The sequence below is a fragment of the Melospiza georgiana genome, chromosome 3, assembly GCF_028018845.1.
Source record: "Melospiza georgiana isolate bMelGeo1 chromosome 3, bMelGeo1.pri, whole genome shotgun sequence".
NCBI lineage: Eukaryota > Metazoa > Chordata > Aves > Passeriformes > Passerellidae > Melospiza > Melospiza georgiana.
In genome coordinates this window covers 68,038,482-68,063,679 of record NC_080432.1, presented here as the reverse complement: position 1 = coordinate 68,063,679, position 25,198 = coordinate 68,038,482, and the positions used below count along the sequence as shown (strand labels likewise).

Here is a 25,198-nt window from a genome sequence, read left to right as displayed (position 1 = left end):
GTCAGTTTCCCCCGCTTCTCTCTTTCCGATGTTTGCCACCGATGCCTGTGGCGCTGGGCAAAGGAACACTTTAAGCGCTTTGCCTCCAAGTGCCACCCGCAGGGGAAGCGAACACCTCCGGCGCGCCGCCCGCTGCCCCCCGCAGGTGCGCCCCGCTCGCCGCTGGGGGCGGCCGCCACCGCGTCCCGCGGGCCGGGGAGGAGCGGCGGCGGGTGCGGGCGGCGGGCGGCGGGTGCGGGAGGCGGCTCCCGCCGCTCCTGCGGACACGGCCCCTCCTCCCGGCCCGCCCCGCCCGCCGCGCACATGTGCCCGCAGCCAGCGGCGGGGCGCGCCGTCGGGGCGGGCGGGTGCCGTCGCCGGGCCGAGACCGCGGCAGGAGCAGCAGCAGCGCGGCGCGCCGGGCGTCCCTGGGGCGCGGGGAGCGAGCGGGGCAACGCGCTGAGGCCGTGGCTGTCAGACAGCCATGGCTGTCGCCTACCTGCTGGGAAACGGGTCCGCGCCGCTCCTCGCCGGAGCCCTGGAGGTCCCGCTCGCCGCCAACGCCTCCGCCTGCCGCCCGCCCTGCCCGGCCTGGGGCAACGCCTCGGCGGCGCTGGGCTGGAACCGCTCCGAGCCCTGCGGCGGCAATGGCAATGGCAGCGCGGGCGGCGGCGGGCCCTGCGCGCCCGCGGGCGGCGGCCCCTCCGTGGTCACCGCCATCGCCATCATGGCCCTCTACTCCGTGGTCTGCGTCGTGGGGCTTTTCGGCAACTTCTTGGTCATGTATGTCATCGTCAGGTGAGTGCCGCCCTGCCCCGCCCCGCAGCCCACGGCCGCTGCCGTCGGGGCGGAACCCCGCCGCCCGGAGCCGGGATGCGGGACGGTGTCCCGGCGGGGATGCTGCGGCCCCCTCCGCCGGGCAGCCCGTAAAGGGGTGCACTGGGGTTGCGGACGGGCGCAAGAAAGGGAAAGGGAAGGAGGTTTTTGATAAAGAGCCGGAGCGGGTGATGGGGGAAGAGAAACTTGCGGTGGAGCAGTGAGGGGCGGCCGGTCCGTCAGAAACCGCTGCGCGTCCGAGGATGTTCTAAGGACCCTCCGAGCTGCCCACCTCTGCGAGCGGCTCGGGCATACGGGGCCTGAATCCCGGACTTGTCCCCTAAGGAGCGAGGATTTAAAGGGACTGTAGCCACTGCCTGTGAGCGTGTATGGGCACGGGCTGGTGCATGGATACGGGGTGGTAACAGGGATAGCCGGTACGCATCCACCTGCCTTTCCAGCCAGCTCTCCCAAATGCACGAACCAAATGTAAATGGCACTGCTTCTCTGTGGCCGTGTTTGGAGATCCTCTGCCTCATGTCTAGATTTATATGTGTGTATTGAAATACATTTGTGTACATATATTGAAATACATGTGTACAGACATACATGCGTATACACGTGTATAAATACGTATGCCGTGATCGCCACGGCTTTCTGAAATCCCGGCGTTCCGACTGTGCTGCGGCGCTTCGCAACTTTCTCTCCCGCAAGAGAAAAAGCCCCCAGTGGGGCTGTTACAGATCAGATCACGCGCGATAAATCCATTGCCCGTAAATGAGCGGAAAACGAGTGAGCGGGAGATGAGAGAGGCTCCCCTGCCGGCCCGGAGCTGGGCAGGCGGCTAGGTGCCTTCCGTGGGGGAACACTGCCACCTCCCGGGAGCCGCGGGACGGCGGGGCTTGACAGGACGGGCTCGGCCGAGCTCATCTCCCTTCGTGGCTGCTCGTCGTTCCCAAACCAAGCATCCATTGAGCCCTGGAGAGCCCAGCGGGCGCTTTTAAGGGGGGAGATAGGAGTGGCCCCGGGGCGCGCTCCGTTCCTATCGAGGCATCCCCATCACTTCCATTCCCCCCCCGCCGTCTGTAGCGTCCGTTCTCCCTCTGAGCTCCGCGCTCCCCGAGGAGTCGGGGCCGCAGGAGCCGGGCTGTCTCTTGGCATCCCTGGCAAACCAGTGGCTGCGGGCGGCTTTGTGGTGTATGGATGCAGAGCGAGCAGTGCCAGCTGTGGAAAGCCGGGGGTGAGGGTCGCGGTCACCGTGGGGTGTTGCAACAGGACGGAGGATGCAGCGCGTGTTAGGGATGTCCCTGCAAAGCCTGTGCATCTGGTGGACCCAGCGGGAACATAAGTGATACCCATCAGTGGTTCAGACTAGAGCGGTTCAGAAGCCTTGTGGTTTAACTGTGCTTTAGAGGCTGCATGCACAGAGCTGGGGAGATTGTCTTCTGTCCTGTGGTTTTGGTCAGTCTGAAACTCAAGCTGTCTGTGTGAGGATACATCTGCAGAAAGGCTTCTGAGTGGGGGCACGACTGCAATCACCGTAGCAGTGTTGAATGCATTCCTCTGGGAGGAAAAGCAGATGTGCAGTGTAACAGAGACAGGATAGCTGTCAGCAGAGAAATATGCCGCAGCTTGTCCCTGGAATTATGTATTTATTATCCTGGGCATAACCCTTACTAGGTTCATATTTCTTACAGTAATTAATTGAATTACACTTGCACCACAAAGCCAAATCTAATGAGGCACTTGTATTTAGATTCCTATCTAATGAAAGCATCTTTCCCTGAGATGGCAGCTTACAAACAAAAGCCAGAAGCAATCGGAGAAAGCAAATATATATTTTCATTTTACAGAAGAAAACACAAATTAAGTGGCTTGTCCAAAACCATCAGGAATTTAGGGCAAACCCCACATCTCCTGTGCAAGAACAGCTTTTGGTATGACAGAATTGCTTCCCAGTTAGCACCACAGCTGTTTAGCAGTTGGGATGACAAGGACTTTATATGCTAATGCCTGAATAGCATCTGTGGTTTAAGCAGCATAAAAATACATTCCCTTTCTGTGCTTCTCTGCACGTGTAGTGTATCTGGTCAGCAAGAGGGAACTTAGTGATTTAGTTCCTGCTGCAAGCTATACTAGCTTGAAAGTGTTTCAGATCATGGAATATGATGAAATGTGCTCACGTTCATGCCTCCCTGCATCCAACTACATGTAAGAGGCCAAAGTTTCACTGGATTGAATTTGTCATCATATAAAACTCCCCTTCTTTATTTGTCTTTCCCATCATGCCTGCTCAGGAAGAGCAAAATTGAACTTCAAATTAATTGTGAGAGGAATTGAGGCTACTAAAAAATAAGATTTTTGAGTAATATTGGTACCTAGTTTGTCTTGAAAATACTAGGACTTGGGAGGTAGGTGCTTAGATATTTGAAACTGTCCTACTCACCTTTCAGAGTCCAGCCCCAGTGAAAGCAGCAGTGACTTCAGATCGAGTGTACTGCATGCTGTCATCTCATGCTTGGTTTCTTTGGAAATAGTTTTAAAATAATTATATCATTCTTATAAACATTATTACTCTTAAAATTTTTCCACATGAGGCCAATCCAGGGGTTTGGAGCCAGAGTTGTGCGAGTGCTGACCTGGCAGGGAACTATCCTTATCATGGACAATGCCGCTCTGCTATCTCTGCTGGGACAGACAGAGGTCAGAAAGCAGATATGTCCAAGGAGGGGTTAGAAATGTATTGTGATTATCAATGTGAAAAGAAGGCTCTTCTTGCAAACCAGACTGACCAAATGCATTCCAAGTTTTCCAATTTATACACATTACATAATAATTAATGTATTTTCATCCACTCTCCTCATCCTTCCAGATGGTTCCTATTCAGCTCAATGCTTTCATCCTTGAATTAATATTTAGATGTTTTATATGTAGTATGTGAGGCTTAACCTCCTTTTACTATCACTGAAGTGTTCCCTTTCTCAAGTACAAAAAATGCCTTTAAGTGACAGCAGCAGTAGTTTAATAGGCTTTACTGCTAGTCATGAATTTCCTGTAATCTGAAAAAATCTATAGATAATTTTTATCATCTGTTTTCCTCATGTGCTTTGTGTAAGTGTAAATTACTAATATGAATACAATGTCATACAATACAATTATGGCTATATCAACAGCAAATGCTACTTCTACCTGCTGTGGAGTACAAGAAGACAGCGTGCAATTAGTAACATATGGCATTGAATTAGTTTACACAGTAATCCAAAGGCTTTTCTGGCTTTCTCATTGAGTTGGTGAGATATTAGTCTCACCAACTCAATGAGAATGTGTGTTATTTCTCACAATTAGAGCAGAAATAACAATATGCCTTGTGATTAAGGCAAGAAAGCTGCAATAGAGCCTAGATGAAAATCTTAAGCACTGCAGGTCTGGAAGAGAGGAATAGCTCACAGAGGCCCCAGTCCTCCTCAATCCAAATGCTCTGGGAGAAATGTAATTCCACCAACAGCCACTGAAGTCACTCAAGTTCAGAGTGATTCCTCATTTGTTTTGCTATAAATTTTTCACATACCATAAACAAACAGGTGTCAGGTTCTCTGCAATCCTTTGTACGGGAAGGAAATCTCTTTTTTTATTGAGTAAATTATTATACTGCTTTAAGGAAAAAGAAAAGGCAAACAGGGAAAGAAGTTGAAGAAATACTCTCTCTGAAATTAAGAGAAATCTGTGTGTCTCAAAACAGCCTCTTAATAGTGTTTTGAAAAAAAAGAGCTGTGGCTGAAGCATCATCTAGTCTGGATAGACTGTGCAGCACTAAAAACTCTGGTTCAGCCGAGTTCACTCACAATTCAGAAAAACTGTTTTGTTAAGTAGAACAGGCAGAGTTTAAATTTCAGTTGTAGAAATAATTGATAGCACCAGAGAAATAAATATTCTCACACATGTGCACAGATGTGTGGACTCCTTTTAGAGAAAAAAAAAAAAACTGGAAATTATCTCAAGCTTGAAAGTGAGTGAAGTAAAACAAGTGTTTCTAAAAAATATGTTCCTTGCAAGGTGACATGGTGTCATGGATGTTGTATGTAAGGTGACCTTCAGCATCCTTTGTAGCAGCACGGATCAGGGAGCTTAGTAACCAAGAAGTGCATAAAATTCCTGCTTTTCTTTCCTGTCCACAGCCTCGTGAACCTCTCTGCATTTGCACAGCATTGCTTGTGTGGGTGTCCTGCCTCTTCCACTGACTGCAAAGATTCCGCCCCCGTGCTAAGAGCTGAAAGCCTCAGCAGCCTTATCCAGTCATGTCAATTATGAATTAATACAGCTCACAGCACCAGCCAGAGGAGACCTGGGGACACAACTGAGGGAGCACTCTTGGGCAGGAGCAGCAGAGGAGCTGAATTAAATCAGCAGCATAGCAAGGGGCTGACCCTCAGCATCCTGCCTTACAGAAAGGCAGGTGTCCCTGTTTGCATACTGTTTGTGACAGAGTTTACCAAGCTTTGCTAGTGGGTAAATGTTTAACTAGCAAGCAGCTCCCCTCCCTCCCCCAAGATGAAGGAAAGCAGACAGATAAAATGGAATGTATACCTTTATATTTTTTTTTAATTATGTTTTTACAGACATGATGAAAATTTGACCAAAAACACATGAGGCTGCAGCCTGGCGGTAACACCCATCTCAGTGAGGAAGCAGAGACGCCTGAGGGATGAGTGAGAGCTCTGCAGCCCCAGACTCATCTCCAGAGCCTGTGCCTGGCCCCAGTCCCAGTGAAGCCCTGCACACAGGACAGTGTGCCAGGCCCAGGTGCACAGACCCTCTGGCTCTGCCAGTGCCTGCCACCAGGCAGTGCTGAGCAGGAAACAACCCCTCTCACTCTGTTTGCCTGTAAAAAGCTGTTTGATCCCACTGTACTTTTCCTGGAGTGACATTATGGTAATGGCTCCCATGAAAAAATAGTGTTAAACACTTCCTCTTTTTTTTTTTTTTTTTTTAATTTCTTTATAAAAGTAATCAAAAGTTACCATTTTTTCAAGGCTTCAGTAGGGGTAGAAAATACTGTATGCACATATAGCTTACATTACATAATTACTAGCAAGCTAGTGACTAATGAGCTATGTAGCTAACATAATCCTGAAGTACTGCTTTATTTCATTTTAATTTACAGTGTTTTCCCAAACCATAGAGCACAACTTTTGCTGAACACTTGTGGATAAGCTTTTATAACTTTTCTAGATCAAAAGGTGACATATTTACAAAAATACCAAACATAGCATGGTGCAAGTCCAAATGTCACAGAATCATAATTTAGCTCACTAGCCTCTTTTCTAGCCATAGCCAGCAGCTGGTGTTTAGTCACAGAGTGGAAAAAAAATAGGGGCAAAACTGTGTGAGTATCCTTCTAATAGACTTTTAGACTGCAGAGATTTTCTGAGATGCAGTTTGCATCAGCATTTATTCAGTAGCTTTTTGTGGACATTTCTAACATGCAGTATTCCCTGAAAAAATGAGGATCAAAAATAAGATTGGAAGAAGGTCACAAAGACTGCCACTACTAAACAAAATTGCTTCAAAACAAACATGAAGCATTTTTATGGATTTCAGTTTGGTTATTTTTAAGCTTAGGTGTTATAAGATGGTTGTTGTAGAGATCTTCATTAACAGACATTTTCAAAAAATTATTTATTTTCGTTATGATTCTAAGTGGAAACAAGTTTTCAGTGCTTGATAATTCTCTTCAAAATACAAATCCACTCTTGTAACTATATTTTTTAAAAATCCAAAAGCAACTATTTTCTGAATTGTTGTGCTCAAGATAATCTCAAAGAAAGCTCTTTTTATAACCATCTTTGTCTTCTTTGGTTTATGTCATGCAGTTTGGATTTATGGTGTTGAAAGTGGGAATATTATAATTATCTTTCAAAGACCTCTAGTCCTTTTTGGAAGTGGGCTTTTAATGATGTTCACTATCAAGGAGTTCCACAGCTTAGGCAAGCTGTGATAAGCATTCTCATTCATTCATTTAATGTTAAACACTTCTAAATTTTATTTATATTTTCCTTTGAATTTACATGATGAAAAAAGGTAGAGATGACGATGCACCATAGCTAATCAAATAACTGTGAAGGACATGAAATAGATTTTTTCCACCTTCTTACTGAGAAGTGTTCAATTATCAGCTATAAGATCTGGTATCTCAGATCAAGAATAAAACTTCAGAACAAAAATGTTTGTGTAAAATGGAACATCTCCTCCTGTTTGTGTTGTGTGGAGCAGTTCCAACTGAGTGAAGTCTATTTTAAGGGGGGCAGGGAGCAGCACTTGTCACAGTGCTGATCTTCAGCCCTGGGATGTGCTGCCCCTATGGAAAAATCATCTAAGGAGCCAATTACCCAAATCACTCTCATAAGGTTGTGGTGTTTGTAATTCCCTCAGAGCCACAGTTTCAGACACAATCTCATCCTGATCATGTACATACTGAGTCCATGATTTCAGTACTTAGATGATGATTTATGCTTATATGATGATTTGTACTTATATACATGGTTTCAGGTCTTTTCACATATCACATAACTGTGCTCCTTCTTCCTCTCATGCCGGCTTCCACCATTGCCTGCTTTCCCCTTCTCCCCACATCACAGGCAAGCCTTCCTCCACGTTTATTCTCTCTAATTCCTTTGTCTCACCTCTGTCACTCCTTTACAGATCACAGTCCACAGCTTCAGCAGATGATCCCGATCTCCTGCATGCAAGAGGCCATACCTTGTATACCTGGTGTTCTTTGGTCTGTACAGTGTGTGTATGGCCTGGCCTCCAGCCCCGTGCCACCTCCCTGCTGCCCTCTGACCAGGGGCATTGCTTACCTGCTGCTCCCTACCACACCTTTAGGGGTCTCACATCTACTAGCATTAAAACTGTCTTCAAAGGCTTGCCTGCCAGCTTCCCTGCTGCCCAGGGATATTTCATGTACAGTCCTTATCTCAGGTGATCATTCTACAGATCAGGAGTAAGGCCCCAGCACCTGGAAACCAGACAAAGTAGCTGATAACTCATTCCCTCTAGGAAAATGTCACCACATTATCTGTTATCAGAGGTGCAGTCAGCAGTTTTACTCTCAATCACACTTCCCTGAAGGCAGAGGGGAAAAAGTCAAATTGAATATACTGACAGTTTTCCTTTATATGTCTTCCTAGCAAAGCAAAAGCTTCAACAATAAGCACCTGCTGCTGGATAATGGAAATATATTGAAGTTAGCCTTTTTAGCACCATTGATTTATTTCATAGAGATATGTTACACAATAACCATGAAAGCAATGACCTTTATTGGAGACCCATATATGCCTCAGCCCCAGGCAAACAGAGACTCAAATAAAAGTGGTTTAACAAACAGGCCAGATTAAGTTCTGAAATAATTGGCAGGTAATTTTCCCCCTGTTCAACTAGGCTGGAAGGGAAGGAAGTGTACCAACAGATGACTGTTTGTGCACTGAAGCATACTTATTACTGTCATTTGTTTTTTATCATTAAGTAGCTTTTTATCATGTCTGGGGAAAGCTTGTTTTATTTTCTCCGTGTAGGGACTAAACTCACTGGCCTAAACTAAATAGCAGAAAGAAAACTTCTATGTTATGCCTTTCAGTTGCTAAAAAAATAAAATTGGGAAGAGCCACAAAGACAGCAGCAAGTCATTTTTAGTCCAAAGTCCATCACAGAAAAACAGGATGAGTCAGATGCCCTCACAACTCCGCATCATTTCCCAAAAGACTGGCACTGAAGACTAAAGGTGATTCTGTCTAAAAGGCTCTTGTTTAGCTCACCCTCTCCCAAAGCTGAGGTATGAGATAAATTCCTGATGGGTTCTGAGTACCAGAAAAAATGAGTTGTGCTACTTCCCAGGAGGTGATGTGCTCTGCTTGTTTCTCCTGCATCCTGTAAGCAAATACTGCTGGATCTGCACCTGCCTTGGCACTGTCCTGATGAGAGGAAGGAATAAGCTGGGTGGGAAGTCAGAGATGCTAACAAGGTAACCCATGGGAAGTAAACTTTGGTGTCATTCTGGCCAAATCTCGGTTGTACCATGGATTAGAATAAAGTGACAAAGCAGTGGGAAAACAAATTTCTAGGGAGAAAAGAGATAGCAACTGAAGCAGCTACAGTGCAGCAGTTTCCTGCCCTGTGCTCAGGCCCACACTGACCCCATACATGCTCAGACTCCTTCAGAAAATGGACAGCCCTTGCCAGTGAGTGAAGGAAGGAGAGAAAGCTGCTCCAGAACAATGTGTGTGAAGTATGACTGAGTATGTCAAATAACTCTTTGATCTTAGATCTACTGCACTCCCTCAGGATGTCATGCCCTGACACCTAAGTGATGCCTAGTATTTTTCATCTCTAATTAAACCACCATGACAGGTCACAGCAGTGAATGGGTAGCACTGTGCTGGGAGTCAGGATGCAAGACTTTAGCAGGAGGGAACAGCAACTGCTTCTGTCTCTCTTAAAGGCAGCAAAAGCTTCCTCACTCCCCCATTTCAGCCTTTACCCCCCAAACTCAGGATGGGTGCAGGAAGTAAGTGAATGTGGTGCAAATTGCTCAATTTCATTGCAACCAAGTGTGAATGCTTTCAGCTCTATTATACCTTCTTAAGGCTTTGTTTCGTTTTTCAATTTGTTGTTGGTTTGGTTCCCTCAGGGTTTACTGTGTTGAAATTACAGCCTTGTACAAGATCTCTTAGTAGAATATTCATCAAAAGGATGCAGAGGTTGTTAACCACAGGATGGCACTTCCAATCTGGGTGGCCTTACTGCCTAATAACCTATCAGGGTTGTGCACAAATTTATGATGCTTGTAGCCAGAGATGAAATTAAATGGCTTAAGGAAAAAGCATTCCGAAGTACCCATTAATAGAAAAATCAAAGACTTAAGTTTTCAAGGTAATTAAATCATGTGCTCACAGACAGGAAGGTCAGACCTATCCAGAATATATATGACTTCAAAACTTTTAGTAGGTTACAGCCTGCCACAGCACATGTCTTAGCTGTGGCTGAGATATAGTATGGGTCTTTCACTCTATGGAGACCCATTACTGTGGGAAGAAAAGGATAATAAAATAGATGGACATCAGTAAAGTCCCTTTTGAGACCCTTTAGCTCAAAGGTACTTTCCAGAATGTGGCTTGAGAGACTTCATTTCAGTGTTAAATATTAAAACTGGATTGGCAGACAGAAAAATTTTTCAGGTTTTTACAGACCACCTTGAGTAGATCATGACTTTGTTCAAAGCTTTAAGGGCTCAAGAAAAATTGAAAGTACCTGATACCTCAAGAAAACATGCCAAAAAAATCCCTTTTTCCTACTGTTTTTGAGTTGCATTATACAAGGTACACCGGAACAGTCATGGGGGACAAAAATTAAACTGATTCAACTAGGCATACTTCACATGTTTTTAATCTTGCCACCCAAGACAACCTCAGCTAATCTAATGTATGCACATAATGATTCTTCATTTGTTTAACAAGTCATTTATGCAAGAGGAACATGAATTTGAAATGCTAACCTAATCTCCAGCATCAGGAAGAGTTATGCCAGGTTGTCTGTATGCAAGACCTAACAGTTGGCTGTTGTTTCTTTCAGCAGCCAAACCATTCTTGAGAGTGACTGCTTTCTGCATGAATCTCCAGTGTTTTTGTCCAGTTTTTCATGTATTTTGTGCTGAACTTCAACACAGATCTTGAAGTAGTCTTTGTCTCCAAATTAGAATTCTGTAGGCAAAACCTTGCATGCCTTTGTGCTGCTGACAGTAATTATTACCAGTCTGTCATCGACCAGCCCATTCCATTTCCTAAGTGCAAAAGACTTTCTGCTTTCCTCCTCATTGATGTTATTCAGAGAGCAAATTCTTCAAATTAATTTGTAATGTTATGTATTATTCTGAGCTGCATCATTATCATTAATAATAATTAGTATAACAATATAATAATAACTTATCTTTATTATTTTTGTTGGTGGTGGTCTTGTTATTATTATTATTATCAATAATAATAATAATAATAATAATAATAATAGTCTTTATTACACTGAACTAAATGTGGACCCCTCTAGCTTCTTTGCACCAGCCCAGTGGTCCAAGGATGCTGTAAATCTGATCTGATCCAGAGGGGCAGAGGAGAGGATGTCTCAACAATCCACATGGATGTAAACCACTTGACTAGGGAGCAGTAGGGACAAGACTACATCAGTTGTATAGACCACAATAGCACTATAAAAACTCTGTGAGGCTTAAATAAGAGTCACAAACATGCTCACATCTCTCCTGTTGCATGAGAAGTGGAAGGGAAGGTGCTGTTACCCTTGGGAGCCAGAGTCTCTCTGAGATTAGTCTGGTGAATGATTAACCTGGTGAAAGTTTTATTTGGTTTACAAACTACAAGTGGCCTGTGGGCAGACAGTTGAGGGGTCCATTTCAAGGCTTTCTATTAATCCTTGAATGCTAGGAACATGGTGACTATCTGAGCTGAATTCTCACTCTTTTCTCCATTGCTTTTACTTATTCCAAGCAAATCTCAGGTCTTCAAACTTGAAGTCTACTTTAAAGCTTTGTAGGATTGAAGATAAAGACAAGGCTGAGCTTTCCCTAAAAAATTAGACAGACATAAAGTGTATTCTTACTGTTGTAAACCTGATTTATCATCTACTATTAGCAGCAAAACAACAGTTTTTGAACAGATATTTTATAATACAAAACCTGCACTGGGGAATTAGAAGGGGTATACTAGTAGGTGCCAGTATTATAATGAGCATAATTGATTTGGATATATACCAAGAGCAGTATTGCACTAAATATTCACAAAAAGCCCCCAGTTCATCACATTCTATTAGTTTTTTTCCTTGCAGAGTTGTAAAATAAAAGTAAGGCCACCCAAAACTAACTTCTGTCTTCACTTGCAAACTTGCTGTGTTGTGCAGAATTTAACAGACTTGATGTTTTAGATGCTGAAATTTCAATGTAATCTAAATATCAGTATTCAGATTTTTATGAGTTCACAATTAAGATTTTTTTCTCTACGTGTCTGTTAAGTTTTAGATTCTCTAGTAAGTTTGAATGAAAGTGTGAAAGCAGTATCTTTAAATATTGCATTTATAAATTTTGGTATTACTAAGTCCATCTCAACTGTAGAAGTAGAATCACATAACCATCTGTGTCTGGATAATGGAAATATTTGTTCTGCTTGTTCACATAGGTAGACTGATACCTTAGCGAAAAGTATAATAGCAGCTAAGTTCAAGACTTTGAAAAGCTTCATTTTGACTGACTGTTACTTTTCATGCTGTTAAAATTATGTTTAATCAAGTGCTTTGGTATTTATTTGTTCATGCCAAAAAAATAATCCTGGGAACACTGATAATCTACTAATTTAGAAAAATACATGTTTTTCAAAATGTACCTTGCAGAAATAAGGCCCTTATAAAATCTTTAAATATTTCATACAGAGATATGCCCATAGAATTCACTGAAAAGAATATTGTAAATTTCAATAGGCTTTTGTTGATTAGGCAGCAGGTGGAGGTAAATACTTTCTATCACTGTAAGAGCTCTGCTTCTATTCATTGTAAGAACAGCATGATTAGAAGTACAAAGATTACTGAGTACATCAAGCAAAACCCTTCATAAATGGTGTATAGAGGCCATTAAATAAAGCAAGTCCAAGAACTTTTAAACTTAAACTGGCAATGAAAATTAGATTGCAAAACTGAAAAATATGTAGCATTTAAGTGGGATAAGCCCCATGCCCAGCGAAGAAACTTTATTCTGTTTATTCAGAGTGTTTTTCTGTCCATCCTCTGTCATGCTAACCTGAAAGTCATTTACATATTGGTTGATGGTTTGGGCTTTTTTTGCTGTATCAAGCATTCCTTTTAAATCATAATGGCTTTAAATACTGCTGACAAAGCATTGTCATTATTACCTGACGATGCGCTCTGCAGACAGACCTGTCCCAGAATCACGTGTGATGGCAGCAGCACTGAGCAGCATTCCCAAGTGGGCTTTCTTGTCCAGCTGTGAAGAAGGCAGGCAATCATCCAAGGTCTGAGCAGGGATCAGCAGCCCAGGTGAGGGCACAGAACCCTCATCACCTTTGAGAGCCACTGCCCCTCTGTCGCTGTCCCAGCCTGAGCAGATCAGGTGGGAGCCAGCTGGATATGTCTGCTCACAACACAACCAAACCTTCAGGGCAGCTCTGGACAAACCTTCAGCTACTCCTGGATATCTCAGACCTTTGGAGAGATACTCATTTTGATAAACCACAGAGCTTAGTACTGGATAATATTAAAAGCAGAATATAAATGTTGCTGCTTTCATTCTCATCTGGAAGATTCTCCAGCAAATTGCCCGAGAAATATTTTCTTCTCCTTCCAAACAGTTTTTAGAGCTGTAGCTTTTATTGTGTACCTCTCCCACACTGCAATCCTGGACATATTCCCCAAGTTCCAGAAGAGAGAGTTGTAGATGCTTGCAGCATCTACCTCCTCCTATGTTAGTTACAAACTTGTGATATAAATGGAGTAAGGAAAGTTTTTACAGGACTTTCAGAATATGGAGTTTATTTACAACTTCAACGTATAATATTCAGATCATACTTTCTCAAGGCAGCAGTCAAGATAGCATTTTTATCTTCTTGAAAATCTGTTTTAAAAGCCACCCTAAATAAAAATTAGGATTGTAAGTGCCTTCTCATGCTCAGTGCTAAAAATGAGAGAATAAATCCAACATCAATGACTTCAAATGTTCATCATAAAAGCTTTTTAGGTCCATTCAACATGAAGTCTGCATTTTTGCACAGTCCACCAAAGAAAAGTTCCAAATGCACATTCACTACACATTCCTTTCATTGGGATTTTTTGCCACTGACTCATGTTCTGAAGCAATCTAACTCAGAGAGATAAAACCCACAAAATTATGTATTTTACATTTTGCTTTCCCTAGCAGGTTCCCTGACAAGTCTTTTGAAATGAGCTATTCCTCTTGAAAAGCACTCCATAAATTGTAAAATATTTGATCAAATACTCTTCTTATTAGTTTTGCAGAAATGGAAGGAAGTTTCATCAAAAGAGCAAGCCATCTGACCCCCCAAAATCCAAGCAGCCACAGGGCCCAGCAACCTCAGCAGCGATCAGGGCAGCATGGCCGGGAACATTACTTAAATTGAATTTTTTTTTTTTTGTACCACTGCAAAAGTACAGCATCCACATAAAAAATGGATCTCAAGTGCTGCTTATTTGAAATGACATCATTACTACTTCACAACCTAGAATGAATTTTCTATTTCTACAGAACATAGTTTTGATATTTGGCATGACATCAGCAGGTACAGAAAATCTATCCATGTAGTACAGTATCTGATCTGAAAACATACAATTTTTTTCATCTTGTCAATTTGTTAGCATCTATAATATTGTTTCTTCTATTTGTATCTTTTTCTTCTGCACAAGTTAAATTAATCTTTTTTTCCTTACGCCCTTTAGCTGATGTCTCACTGAACCGCCAACATGGAGGTGAATCATAGTGTGGTCATTTCTTTAAAAGCAGGAAATGTGATCTTTGACAGTATCTAGCACATTATTGTACAGAAGCTTTTTATAGATGATGCACTGAATTTGGTTTTATTTAACAATGTCATTTGTGGTCACTCACATGCTCTGCCAATTTTTTTTCCTAGGTACACGAAAATGAAGACTGCCACCAACATCTATATTTTCAATCTTGCATTGGCAGATGCCCTAGCAACAAGTACTCTGCCATTCCAGAGCGTGAATTACTTGATGGGAACCTGGCCATTCGGTACCATCCTCTGTAAGATTGTTATATCCATAGACTACTACAATATGTTCACCAGTATCTTCACTCTCTGCACCATGAGTGTGGATCGCTACGTGGCTGTTTGCCACCCCGTTAAGGCCCTTGATTTCCGCACCCCCCGAAATGCCAAAATTGTCAATGTCTGCAACTGGATTCTTTCCTCTGCCATTGGCCTGCCAGTTATGTTCATGGCAACTACTAAATACAGGCATGGTAAGTCTGGCTTTCATTCCTAAATTGAATACTCTACATTTCAACTCTTATCTGCATTGTTTCACTGTATTGTAGAGGCGTTGAATTAACTTCTGACCTCCAACATGTGTAAAGGAAGTATCAGTGCAAATGAGCCCCTTCAACAATTTTGCGTCTGGCTGTAGTTGACTGGACAAGCAGTACATGTGATCTGTGTTTTACAACAAGCAGCTCCAGCTCTTTCAGTGGGTTCTTGCAAGTCTTGCAGTCCCACTCAGTTACTGCAGTGTTTGGAAAAGCCAATCTGTGCCTGCCTGCCTTCTGCTGTGGGGCAGTTCTGCACTGCCCTTCAGCACAGGAGCCTGTGCTTTACCCAGGATACTCCCTCTGGGAAGCTGACAGTCATAGATATGTTACTCTCTGCCTGGCAGGACATGATACAGAGCAGAGAGCACATTCTGGACCACTGGTGCTCCGTGATCTTCCATAAAGGGGCAGTGACAGCACGTCAGCATAAATCCAGACCCTCCACAGTGCATAGTTACCAAGTGTCATGGCATTCTCTTCCCCATTGCTCTGAAATGCACAAACTCTCAGCATATATATGGTGGCTTAACAATCTTTCTTTTCACCATGTTTTATACTGAAAGTGAAAATCAGTCAAAGCTTAAGCATATGTGACAATTCAATTCTTTTCCTTGTTTATTAGCCATTAAATTCCAAGCCATAATGTGCTAAAGAAAACATGTTAATTTGGTTTTGTTTTCCTAACTCAAGCTTCATGCACTCCATCCTACCAATGTTTGTGTAAATGACAGGTCACAGATTGCTTCATTTTACACGTTTGCTTAGGTGTAAAGTCTTCATATATTTGCCTACGATATTTAATTAAATGAAGGATTAAATAAAAGCAAATGAAAAACTGACCTGAATGTTCTTCTCTGCTGTTTTCCTTTTCCTCAGGCTCAATTGACTGCACCCTTACATTCTCCCACCCTGCTTGGTACTGGGAGAACCTCCTGAAAATCTGTGTGTTCATCTTTGCCTTCATCATGCCGGTGCTGATCATTACGGTGTGTTACGGGCTGATGATTTTACGCCTGAAGAGCGTCCGCATGTTGTCCGGCTCCAAAGAGAAGGACAGGAACCTGAGGAGAATCACCAGGATGGTTCTTGTGGTGGTGGCAGTGTTCATTGTCTGCTGGACTCCCATCCACATTTACGTTATCATTAAAGCCCTGGTCAACATCCCAGAAACTACTTTCCAGACTGTCTCCTGGCACTTCTGTATTGCTCTAGGGTATACAAATAGCTGCCTTAATCCGGTCCTTTATGCGTTTCTAGATGAGAATTTCAAAAGGTGTTTCAGAGAGTTCTGCATCCCCACCTCCTCAACCATTGAGCAGCAAAACTCCACCCGAGTCCGACAAAACACTCGCGACCATGCTTCCACTGCCAACACTGTGGATAGGACTAACCACCAGGTATGACTAGCAGTGGAGATGTCATCTCTGGATCCAGGCCACCCGCTTGGAGATGACATGTGCTCTGAAGTTACCACTTACACTGATTTGTAGCTTTTGGAAGGTCTGAACACTTTCAAAGTTGTGTTTGAAACTGGTGTATGCATACACAGAGACCCCAGTCCTGCATGGTGCTAAGTTGTTCTCTGCCTTGCTTGTTGCTCAGAAGCCAAGGGTACCTTGAGTGACTGGGTTCAGCGTGCATGCATGTACAAAGCACATTAAAAAAAGTGTTTCACTTGCAGGGTGTTTGCAACAGGTTGGAAAACAGATTTTCCTGTTCATACTCCTTGTCTGCTGATGGAGACAGGAGTGGGACAGAATATAGAGCTCTCATCTTCTCCCATTGCAACAGTGAAGTGAATAAAAAGATAAAAAACTGTGCATGTTCACTTTGATTGATGTATACAAAGTAGGCCTACCTGGCCTTGCTTGTCCTGAAAATCATGCAAGGGGTAGACCAAGGCTTGTCTACATGCAGTTCTTGTGTCAGATAATTATGTGGTGAATAAGGTGGGGTTAGATGTGTATATATATGTATATATAGATATGAAAATATATACACACATGTTAAATATTAATGTGCCATTTTGCCATTTCAGGTATACCAAGAAAATACCTTTTCCATGTAGAAAAAGCTTTTAAGAAGTAGGGATTTTATGGCACATCAGATGACAAGAGTTGTTTCTGGTTTTTTTATTCAGCATATTTTTGCATCATGTTTGCAAATAAGCTGTTTTGTACATGTTCAATATCCATGGTCCTGTGCTTAGTCTTGAGATTTTCCAAGCTTCATCTCTCAGCAAAACAGGAAAGCAAATCTTAACATTCATGAAAGTAACTCAAGCATATTGCAAGCACTAAACTAAGTTAGAGTTGTCTCTGTAATTCCTTAAAAATAAGAACAAAAGGCATAAGCCTGTTTCATTCCTTGCTGTATCACCTTTCAGCAATATACTCAGGTTGCTCATGCAACAGTTTCTCACTGCTGCCACTTCAGCCACAAGCTGGCTGCCTCCTCCAGGTGCAGAACTCGGGTCTTCTTGTGAAAGCAGCTACCTGCCTGACACTCAGCTGCTGCCAGATAGCCCAAATAAGAGAATTCCCATCTCCAAGGAGACTAAACAGTAATTGCACCACAAAAGAGGAGGGAAGTCTAAAGGGAGAAGGGCTAAAGCGAGAAGCTTTATTAAGCATCAACAATTGGTGTTGTTCACCCATGTCTGACTCATCCATGCCAAACTGTGGCCTGTGAAATCAGCAGCTGCTCAGTCTGGTGGTGAGGCAGAACCGCCAAACTTGGCATAGGTGCACATATATATGTATGTATGTATGTATGTATTGTAGTATTTACTAGGTGTAGCAAACTGCTACATTCATCTGTTAATAATGCATTTGTAATCCTCAGTGGAGTCAATATTGTGCTTGTGTCTGACAGCAAGATTGTATTTCTGTCTGGTACAATTCCAGCTTTAAAGAGTGCAGTGTGTATGCACCCATTTTCTACATTTAGTTGTGTATCTTTATATTACTTCTAGGAGAGCTGTAGCCTTCTAAACTTCTACCCATAGGAAAGATTAGTGTGTACTAGGTACTGCCTAGAGGCTGAGTGGAATAAAATCTGTTTGCCTGAGCACAGATTAGAAGGTGATGTTTCCCAGAGAGATGTTTCAGCCTACACCACCAAGAGAGACAGCCTGCTGGGGCAGGGATGGAGCAAGCAAGTGAAGTGATCTTGAGAGTGGCAATAAGGAGGAAGCTCGTTGTAGGAGCCGTGGGGGAGGGATGGAGACGAGATCTCTTTGAAGCCAAGTCGTATAACTTGCAGTTTATTGCAAAGGGCGTGGGTGCAGGGCCCTGCTGGGAGCTGCCAGCCCCAGCTCGGAGCAGGCCCGAGAGAAGAGAGGCTTAAAGTGAGAGCATGTAGAAAGGAGGGGGTGAAGGAGTGCAGAGGAGAAGACAAAGAGACAAAGAGAGAAAAGGGCGCGAAGAAGAGCGCGAAAAGAGATAGAGCGAGACTAAGAGAGAGAGAGAAAAGAGAGATAAGAGAGCGATGTTCCTGTTACAATACATTTAATCATCTTCTGTGTTGAATATTCAGATTCTCATTAACCAATCTACTACAGCATGCATATCCTATAACATTTCCATATAACCTATAAGAATCACAACATTACCATACTATGTTTACATTTTAAACCCTTAATCTTACTCTTTGGGCCCCATCTGCCAAGCTGCAGGGCCTGCTCTGACTCTTAGGCCTGCCTGCTTGCAGAGGGAATTGTTTCCTCCAGGGGAGATTACATTCAACTGGTCACATCATTGTTTTGTTCAGCAGCTAAGGGATCTCAAAGGTTGCTTTCATTTCAATCTCGCTTATAGTTTCTATATTCTCAAAATCTTTTGCCAGGCAGTCATATTTATAAGGCTTTCTTGTTTCATCCTCCCCAACAGCTAGTCCTATAGTTGGGTTCTTTGCTGGTTAGAGTTTGTTTTCTCTTCAGGGAATAGTGATGAAATTAGTTATGAAGAAATCAAGCATATGTAAAGAGCAGGAAAGGGAAGGATGCTGAAGGGAAGGGGAAGAATGCTGAAGGGATGCTGAGAGGAAGAATGTTGAGGAGAGAGAGAAACCTAAGGAATGAGGTCCAAGTGTGGCAGTAAGGATGGAAACTGAAGCAAAGAGCCAATCTGCATGGAACAAAAAAGGTGTGTGCAGAGCTGGAAGAAATTGTCTGACTGCTTTGGTAGCTGTTGCTAGCAACTAATCATTAGTTTTCCCCAGAGCCAGGGAGAAGAAGCCAGCCCTTGGTAGCTCAGGCACTCACAGGTGGTGGATGGGACTTTGCATGTTCAGGTATTTGAAAGACTCTGAAGTGGCCAACTCCCATTCCCTCCCCACCATCCCTGCAGTCCTTGCTTTGGCAGCTGCTGATGCCAGATGTGCTCCCTGAATGCTGACCTGGGCCTTCTCCCTGGAGTTCAGCTCAGCAGCTGTTTGGTACAATCTTTCCCACTCTCCACAGTGTCTGTGGAATACATTGACAGCAAGCCATGTTCAAAGCTTAATATTAAAGTCAATTTATCTTTTTTTTCTCTTGCAAACATTGCTGTAAGGGACATTTTTGATATCTGCTTTTATCAGAATGAGAGACAAGATTGTTGAACTAATCTACACTAAACAGATTCTCTGGAATAGCAACTAAAAATGTAATACCTAATATTATTAAACACAAAAGTCCCTAGAATGAATGAAGCTTTAGCTCTCAGAAAGTAAAAAAGAAAATAAACCCCCAGACAAACCAATATTTGCTCAGACAGTGAGATTCTGTAAATTCTATAGACAGGGTATTCTTTTTACAGGTAAGTGCTTTCTGTGAAAGAAAGTTAGTTTGTGTTCCTGTTGATTGAGGTATACTGACAAGCTCTTTCTTGTGTAGACAAGGCCTTGGAGAGCATTTGGCATGAATTCTAATTGCAAGGCTCTGTAGTACTTGGCACATTTCATACAATTTTCTAAGAAACAGATGTTCTACAAGTTGCTTTTTTGCCAAGTAAAAATTCTTTTCTGCTGCTAAATGAGAGCTGCAAGGCTCAATCACATACAGCCTAACACTCTTAAAGCATTTAAAAGCATTTAGAGTTGACACTTTTAAGTATTTAAGTTGTTGGAAGGAACAACGGTGTCTTCTACCAGTTCAAAAGCACCAACAGGAATCATAAGTATTCATATTATTCTGAGTTAATAAAGTGGCCTTGGGCCTACTCTGTGGCTCCTTGGCATTGCCAAAAAGGTTTAGATTAAGTGCTTATAGTTTTCAGGAGGGTTTATGCAATCTTATAAGTGCATTTGCATAGAGAAGGAGTGATGGAATCCTGGGGGGAAAAAATGCTTGAAAAGCAAAACTGCTTTCTTTGAACTTTTCTCTATGACCAAGTATTGGCAGGGGAGGGGAATGGAAGCCCAAATAGAAGCCTTTGCAAATGGCTGGGGGTTTTTGATGTTGTTGACATTAACTGACTCATATCAAAATCTTGGCAAGTGTATTGAAATGGCTTTTACTTCAAATGCTCAGAGACTCTGCATCAGTTTATCTCTGAGATAAAAGAAGGTTTAATTTCTTGAATTTAAAATCAATTGATAGTTATTTTCCCCTGAAAACTGAGTTTTTGCTAGGATCTATGTGTTAACAATTAAAAATCCTAAATAATTAGGGAACTGGATTATTAATAATTATAGAAATCTGAGAAATTTAATTTGTTTCAGTGATTAGTTTCTTTTTGACCCATTTTTATAGCTGCTTTTATAGCAGCTTCACCTGAATGCATCCAAGCAATTAAGGAAATTATGTATAGGCACATCTTTGGGACAATTTAGTGTGTAACTCTTCTTTTCAATTTTAGCTTCTGATGCTTTTTTGTCAACTACTGAAATAAATTTAAATGCCCTAATGGAAACTGTAAGTCCTCCCCATATGCTGAAAATGAAGCCTCAGATATGTTCAACAACAAAAGGCTCAGCCCTGAAAGCTTTGCCTTTACTGCCTGGGTTGGCAGCCACATGTAGAAATCAAAAGGATATTGGATTCAAGAAAAAGTATCAAGTTAAAACAAGGAAAAATTGAAAGCTAGTTTCACTTTGATTAAATGAATGAAATAAGTGTTTTCTTACTTCTTAATTTTCCTTGTGCTAAACAACCCACTGTGAACAAACGTGAGGAATGCTGGTGATTCCTGTTGCAGAAACATGAAAAAAGTTGGGCAGCTTCTTGGCAGATTCACATCTATCTGTACGAACAGACAATGGCCTTCCTGTGTGTTTTTAGAAAGTTAATATTTCTCCTTTGTGAATTATATTGTATTTCAATAATAATTTTAAAGTACCAGTTTCGTAAAAGCAAGATAGTGACATCTGGTGAATCTCTGGCGAGAGAGTGACATCTATGAAACATCTGTAATAGATCCTTAAAACTGGGCTTTCTTTTGTAGCCGACATGCGTTGACATGGGCTCTTTGTGAATCTCCAGGCTCCATCCGTGTCTATGCCATTCCATAAACCCTTGATTTGCAGTGTGTCCCACTCAGCTCTCAGCAGGTTCTTGTACAAAATTTGCTGAGCAAAAAGGGGCTGCAGCCTTTCAGGATGTGCTATGCAGCAAGCAGGTTTTCTTGGTGAAAACATCTGTAGTGCTGCTGTGCCTGCATGCAAGTAGGACTCAGCCTGGAGACTGTGGGCATGCAGGGCTGAGGGATTGTTGGGTTTGTTTGCTGATGTAGGCCCACCTCACACAGAATTTAAACTAGACTATAACTGAAAATCCAAAAGTTAGACATTGTTCTGATATGAACACAGAATGTGTTCAACTAAAGCACGAATTCCCCTATAACAGCTACAGAAAGAATACAGAGAGGGAGTGAAATTTTTCTGTGCTCATGAAATTCATAGAGAGTTCCACCCTAGAAAGAGAACAAATGGCTTGATATAAAGTATATTCTAATTCAAATTTCAGACCTACTAATGTTTCTTTGTGATCATTTCCTCTGTTGCTTCAGACAAAAGCATAGCCTTGCCTTACTCTGGGCTATGTGCTCAGCTTTATACATCAGAACAGTAGCTGCAAATGAGAAATAAATTCCTCCTAAAAAAATACACACACACACACACACACACACACACACACACACACACAGACTTGTGGGTGGGAAGATATCAAGCAATTGTTCATTGTATTTGCAATTTCTTTCCTTTCAGTTGGAACTTCAAGAAGCTGAAACTACTCCACTGCCGTGACAGGGTCTCCTGCTGCATGGCTCTCAGAGCAGTTGCCACTGCCACAGTGTGCTAGTGGGAACATGTAGGATTTGCTTTCCCTCAAAAAATAAAATACCACAGAGGAAAGTGCCTGCTTTTCCAGTCTGTCAAAAATTGCTTCTGCAGCACATCTGCATTGCACTTAACAGAAGCATGAAATGTAACAGCGAGCAGAGCCAGGAGATGTGGGGGCCTTTCCAGAATCCAGTGCTCAAAGCATTCCTGTTTACCAGGAGCACATACATTAGTCTAAAACAAAGCTACTGTGCCTGTAGCAACCTGACATGCTCTTGGTAAGTTACAGTGGTGTTAAAACAGGTTGGAAACAAAAACTCAAAGGCTAGACAACCATAGTTTGAAAAATAAGGTGAGCTTTTGAGGATGGAAAATAATGGGATATGAAGTTGTAATAATGTTGGGTACACTCTATTTACTCTTAAAATTTATTTGTAGAGGTGTTTTCTGTGCAGGTTATTTACGTGCTGAAGTCTCATGAGGTCATGTAGAACAACACATTTTTAGTTCAAGAGGTCTTCTCTTGCAAGGGTTGCATGTTTTGCAGTTTCAAAGGAAAATTTTTTTTCAGTGATCCCTTAAAAAATAAAAAAAAATAAACAAAAAAAAAACAAAAAAAAAAGCAAACCAAAACAACCAAAACAAGATTTAAAAAACCCCAAAAAAGCCTCCAAGCTTCATCTTCTCCTTCTATTTCGCATAAATTAAAAAAAAAAAAACACTTTAAAGTCAAAACAATGAGCTATCACTTTTTCTAAAAGATAGGAGTAAACGGAAATACTCTACATTGTTATTGATTCTCAAATGATCCCCAAAATAGCATAGATTAACATAAATTTCTTTGGGAATAAAACTGCAGCTGTAAGCCTGTCACAGCTTGCACAGGCTGATGATGTCTTCTCTTTCAAGTAGTTTCTCAAATTTCAGCTGCTCTGTCAGCAGCATTTTCACTTTGTAAGTAAACAACAGCCCTTATGTGAAGTACTTGGAGCAGTTAATGCATTAGACCTTTTTTAAAAAAGAAATTTTAAAACCAATTTTAAAATAGACATCTACTTTTTCTTAACCAAACCCACAGTATGTTTGCTTTTCTAATTAACATGATACAGTCTGCATCTGCATTTTGTATTAGCTGCTAAAACACATTAAGATTTCAGGAAGAAACAATGTGCTGCAGCAAATGCCTTCTTAGCTGTTTTCTATTATGAAGATTAGAAATATCCATGTAGATAACTTGTGGTTCAATGGTATTTTCTAGACATTGTTTGTTACTTGCTCTGTAAATAAATCATCAGTAGTTAACTGGAGGAAAATTGTACTTTGATGAATTTAAATGTATTCTGAAATACAACTATATGAAACAGGGGTTTTTTTTGTTTGTTTGTTTGTTTCATTCTGCAGCCAAAATATATTTCTTATTTTCATTGTTAAAGTCTGTGTAAATATAAGGTTATAATGTGAAATTGTTTGTTTCTGCCATAGACTGCATAATAAAGATTGAAGACCAAATCCTTGCAAGTTGTAAATTAAAGGATTATTTGAGTTTCATCACTGTGTTGCAGCTAAATATGTAGCCTATATATCAGCAGAATATGAAGCTAGATATAACAGAAGTGCCTTAATTTTTTTCTCTTTCTGTTGAAAATTCAACTGTGTGGTCATATGAATTTATGTTTAATTTTGTGTTAGTTTAGCTGTATCACCTCATAGCCATCATTAAAGTTTAAACCAGAGTCATCACCATTCTAAGGGGTTTTGCATCTAATTTTTAAACAACATAGGATAGGCACTTAGAATAAGTCAATACCTTGTTTTGCACCACACAGCAGTATTATTTAAATAACAAAATCAGCATAGAATTCACTAGATTTAAATGCAGTAACATCCTATGACATCATTTCTACCTGATGGATTCAGAGCAGTCTGACATGCTCACATACAACAATCAAAAAATTTTAAAAAATTGAATGAATATTTGAAAAGTCTAAACTGATAGACCAAAAACGTGTTTAAGTAAACTTCAGAGCATAGTTTTGTGGGCAGTCAAAAGTTCAGCTTTCACAAAATTTACATAATTAATTGAAACCATTATTTCTTCTTTACTTTGCATGAAGCACAGGCAAAATACTGTGACTTGCCAGCAGATAGCCAAATATTTTTAAGGACATTTTCTGTTTCTGCAATCCAAAAATTGAGAAACCTGACTGTAAATATATTTAGCAGTAATAATGTTGTACCCTTGATGGCTTAAGGATATGAGGAAGTAAATTTTATTAGCAGAGCACTGGCAAAAAGTAAGAAAAATGTCTTTTTTTCCATAAGGCTTGAATGTTCATTGGTAGTGCTTTGCAGTAGGTAGCATATTATTACACAACTTCTGTATCTGCATTGTAAACCTTTAATAAAAATATCTCTGTTTCTTGTGGATTTGCGCTCAACCCCATTGTCCATGCTTGTGGTGAAAACATTGAATAGCACTGATCCCAAACAAACCCCTGAGGGAGACCATTTGTCACCGATGTCCATCTGGGCACTGAGCCTTAGACCACTGCTCTCTGGGTATGGCTGTCCAAGCAGTTTCTCATCTGTTGAACAGTGCACCCATCAAAGCCATGTGTGCCCAATTTAGAGAGAGGGACATTGTGGGACCCATGTCAAAAGTCTTACCTATGTCCAGATAGATGGCACCCAAGGCCCTTCTCTAATCGCACTGATGTGGTCACTCCACCATAGAAGGCCACAAGGCTGGTCAGGCAGGATTTGCCCTTGTTGAAGCCATACAGGCTGTCCCAAATCACCTCCCTGTTCCCTGTGTGCCTTGACATAACATCTAGGAGTTCCATGATGCTCCCAGACAGAGGTGAGGCTGATTTGTTGGTTCTCAGGAGCCTCCTTTCTACCCATTTTAAAGACAGGTGCAATGTTTCTCTTTTTCCAGTCACCTGGGACTACACTTGATTGCCATGACTTTTTAAATGTGATGGAGAATGGTTTAGCAATTACATCAGCCAA

General features: G+C 41.8%; 1 protein-coding gene across 1 annotated transcript; it reads left to right on the top strand.

Moving 5' to 3' along the window:
* The first annotated feature begins 394 nt into the window (after positions 1 to 394).
* Positions 395 to 24,588, top strand: OPRM1 (opioid receptor mu 1). The gene is made up of 4 exons (XM_058020038.1): positions 395 to 777; positions 14,505 to 14,857; positions 15,800 to 16,320; positions 22,112 to 24,588. Exons 1-4 carry the CDS (start codon positions 464 to 466, stop codon positions 22,148 to 22,150), a joined length of 1,227 nt encoding a protein of 408 aa, XP_057876021.1. The 5' UTR covers positions 395 to 463; the 3' UTR covers positions 22,151 to 24,588.
* The last annotated feature ends 610 nt before the right edge of the window (positions 24,589 to 25,198 follow it).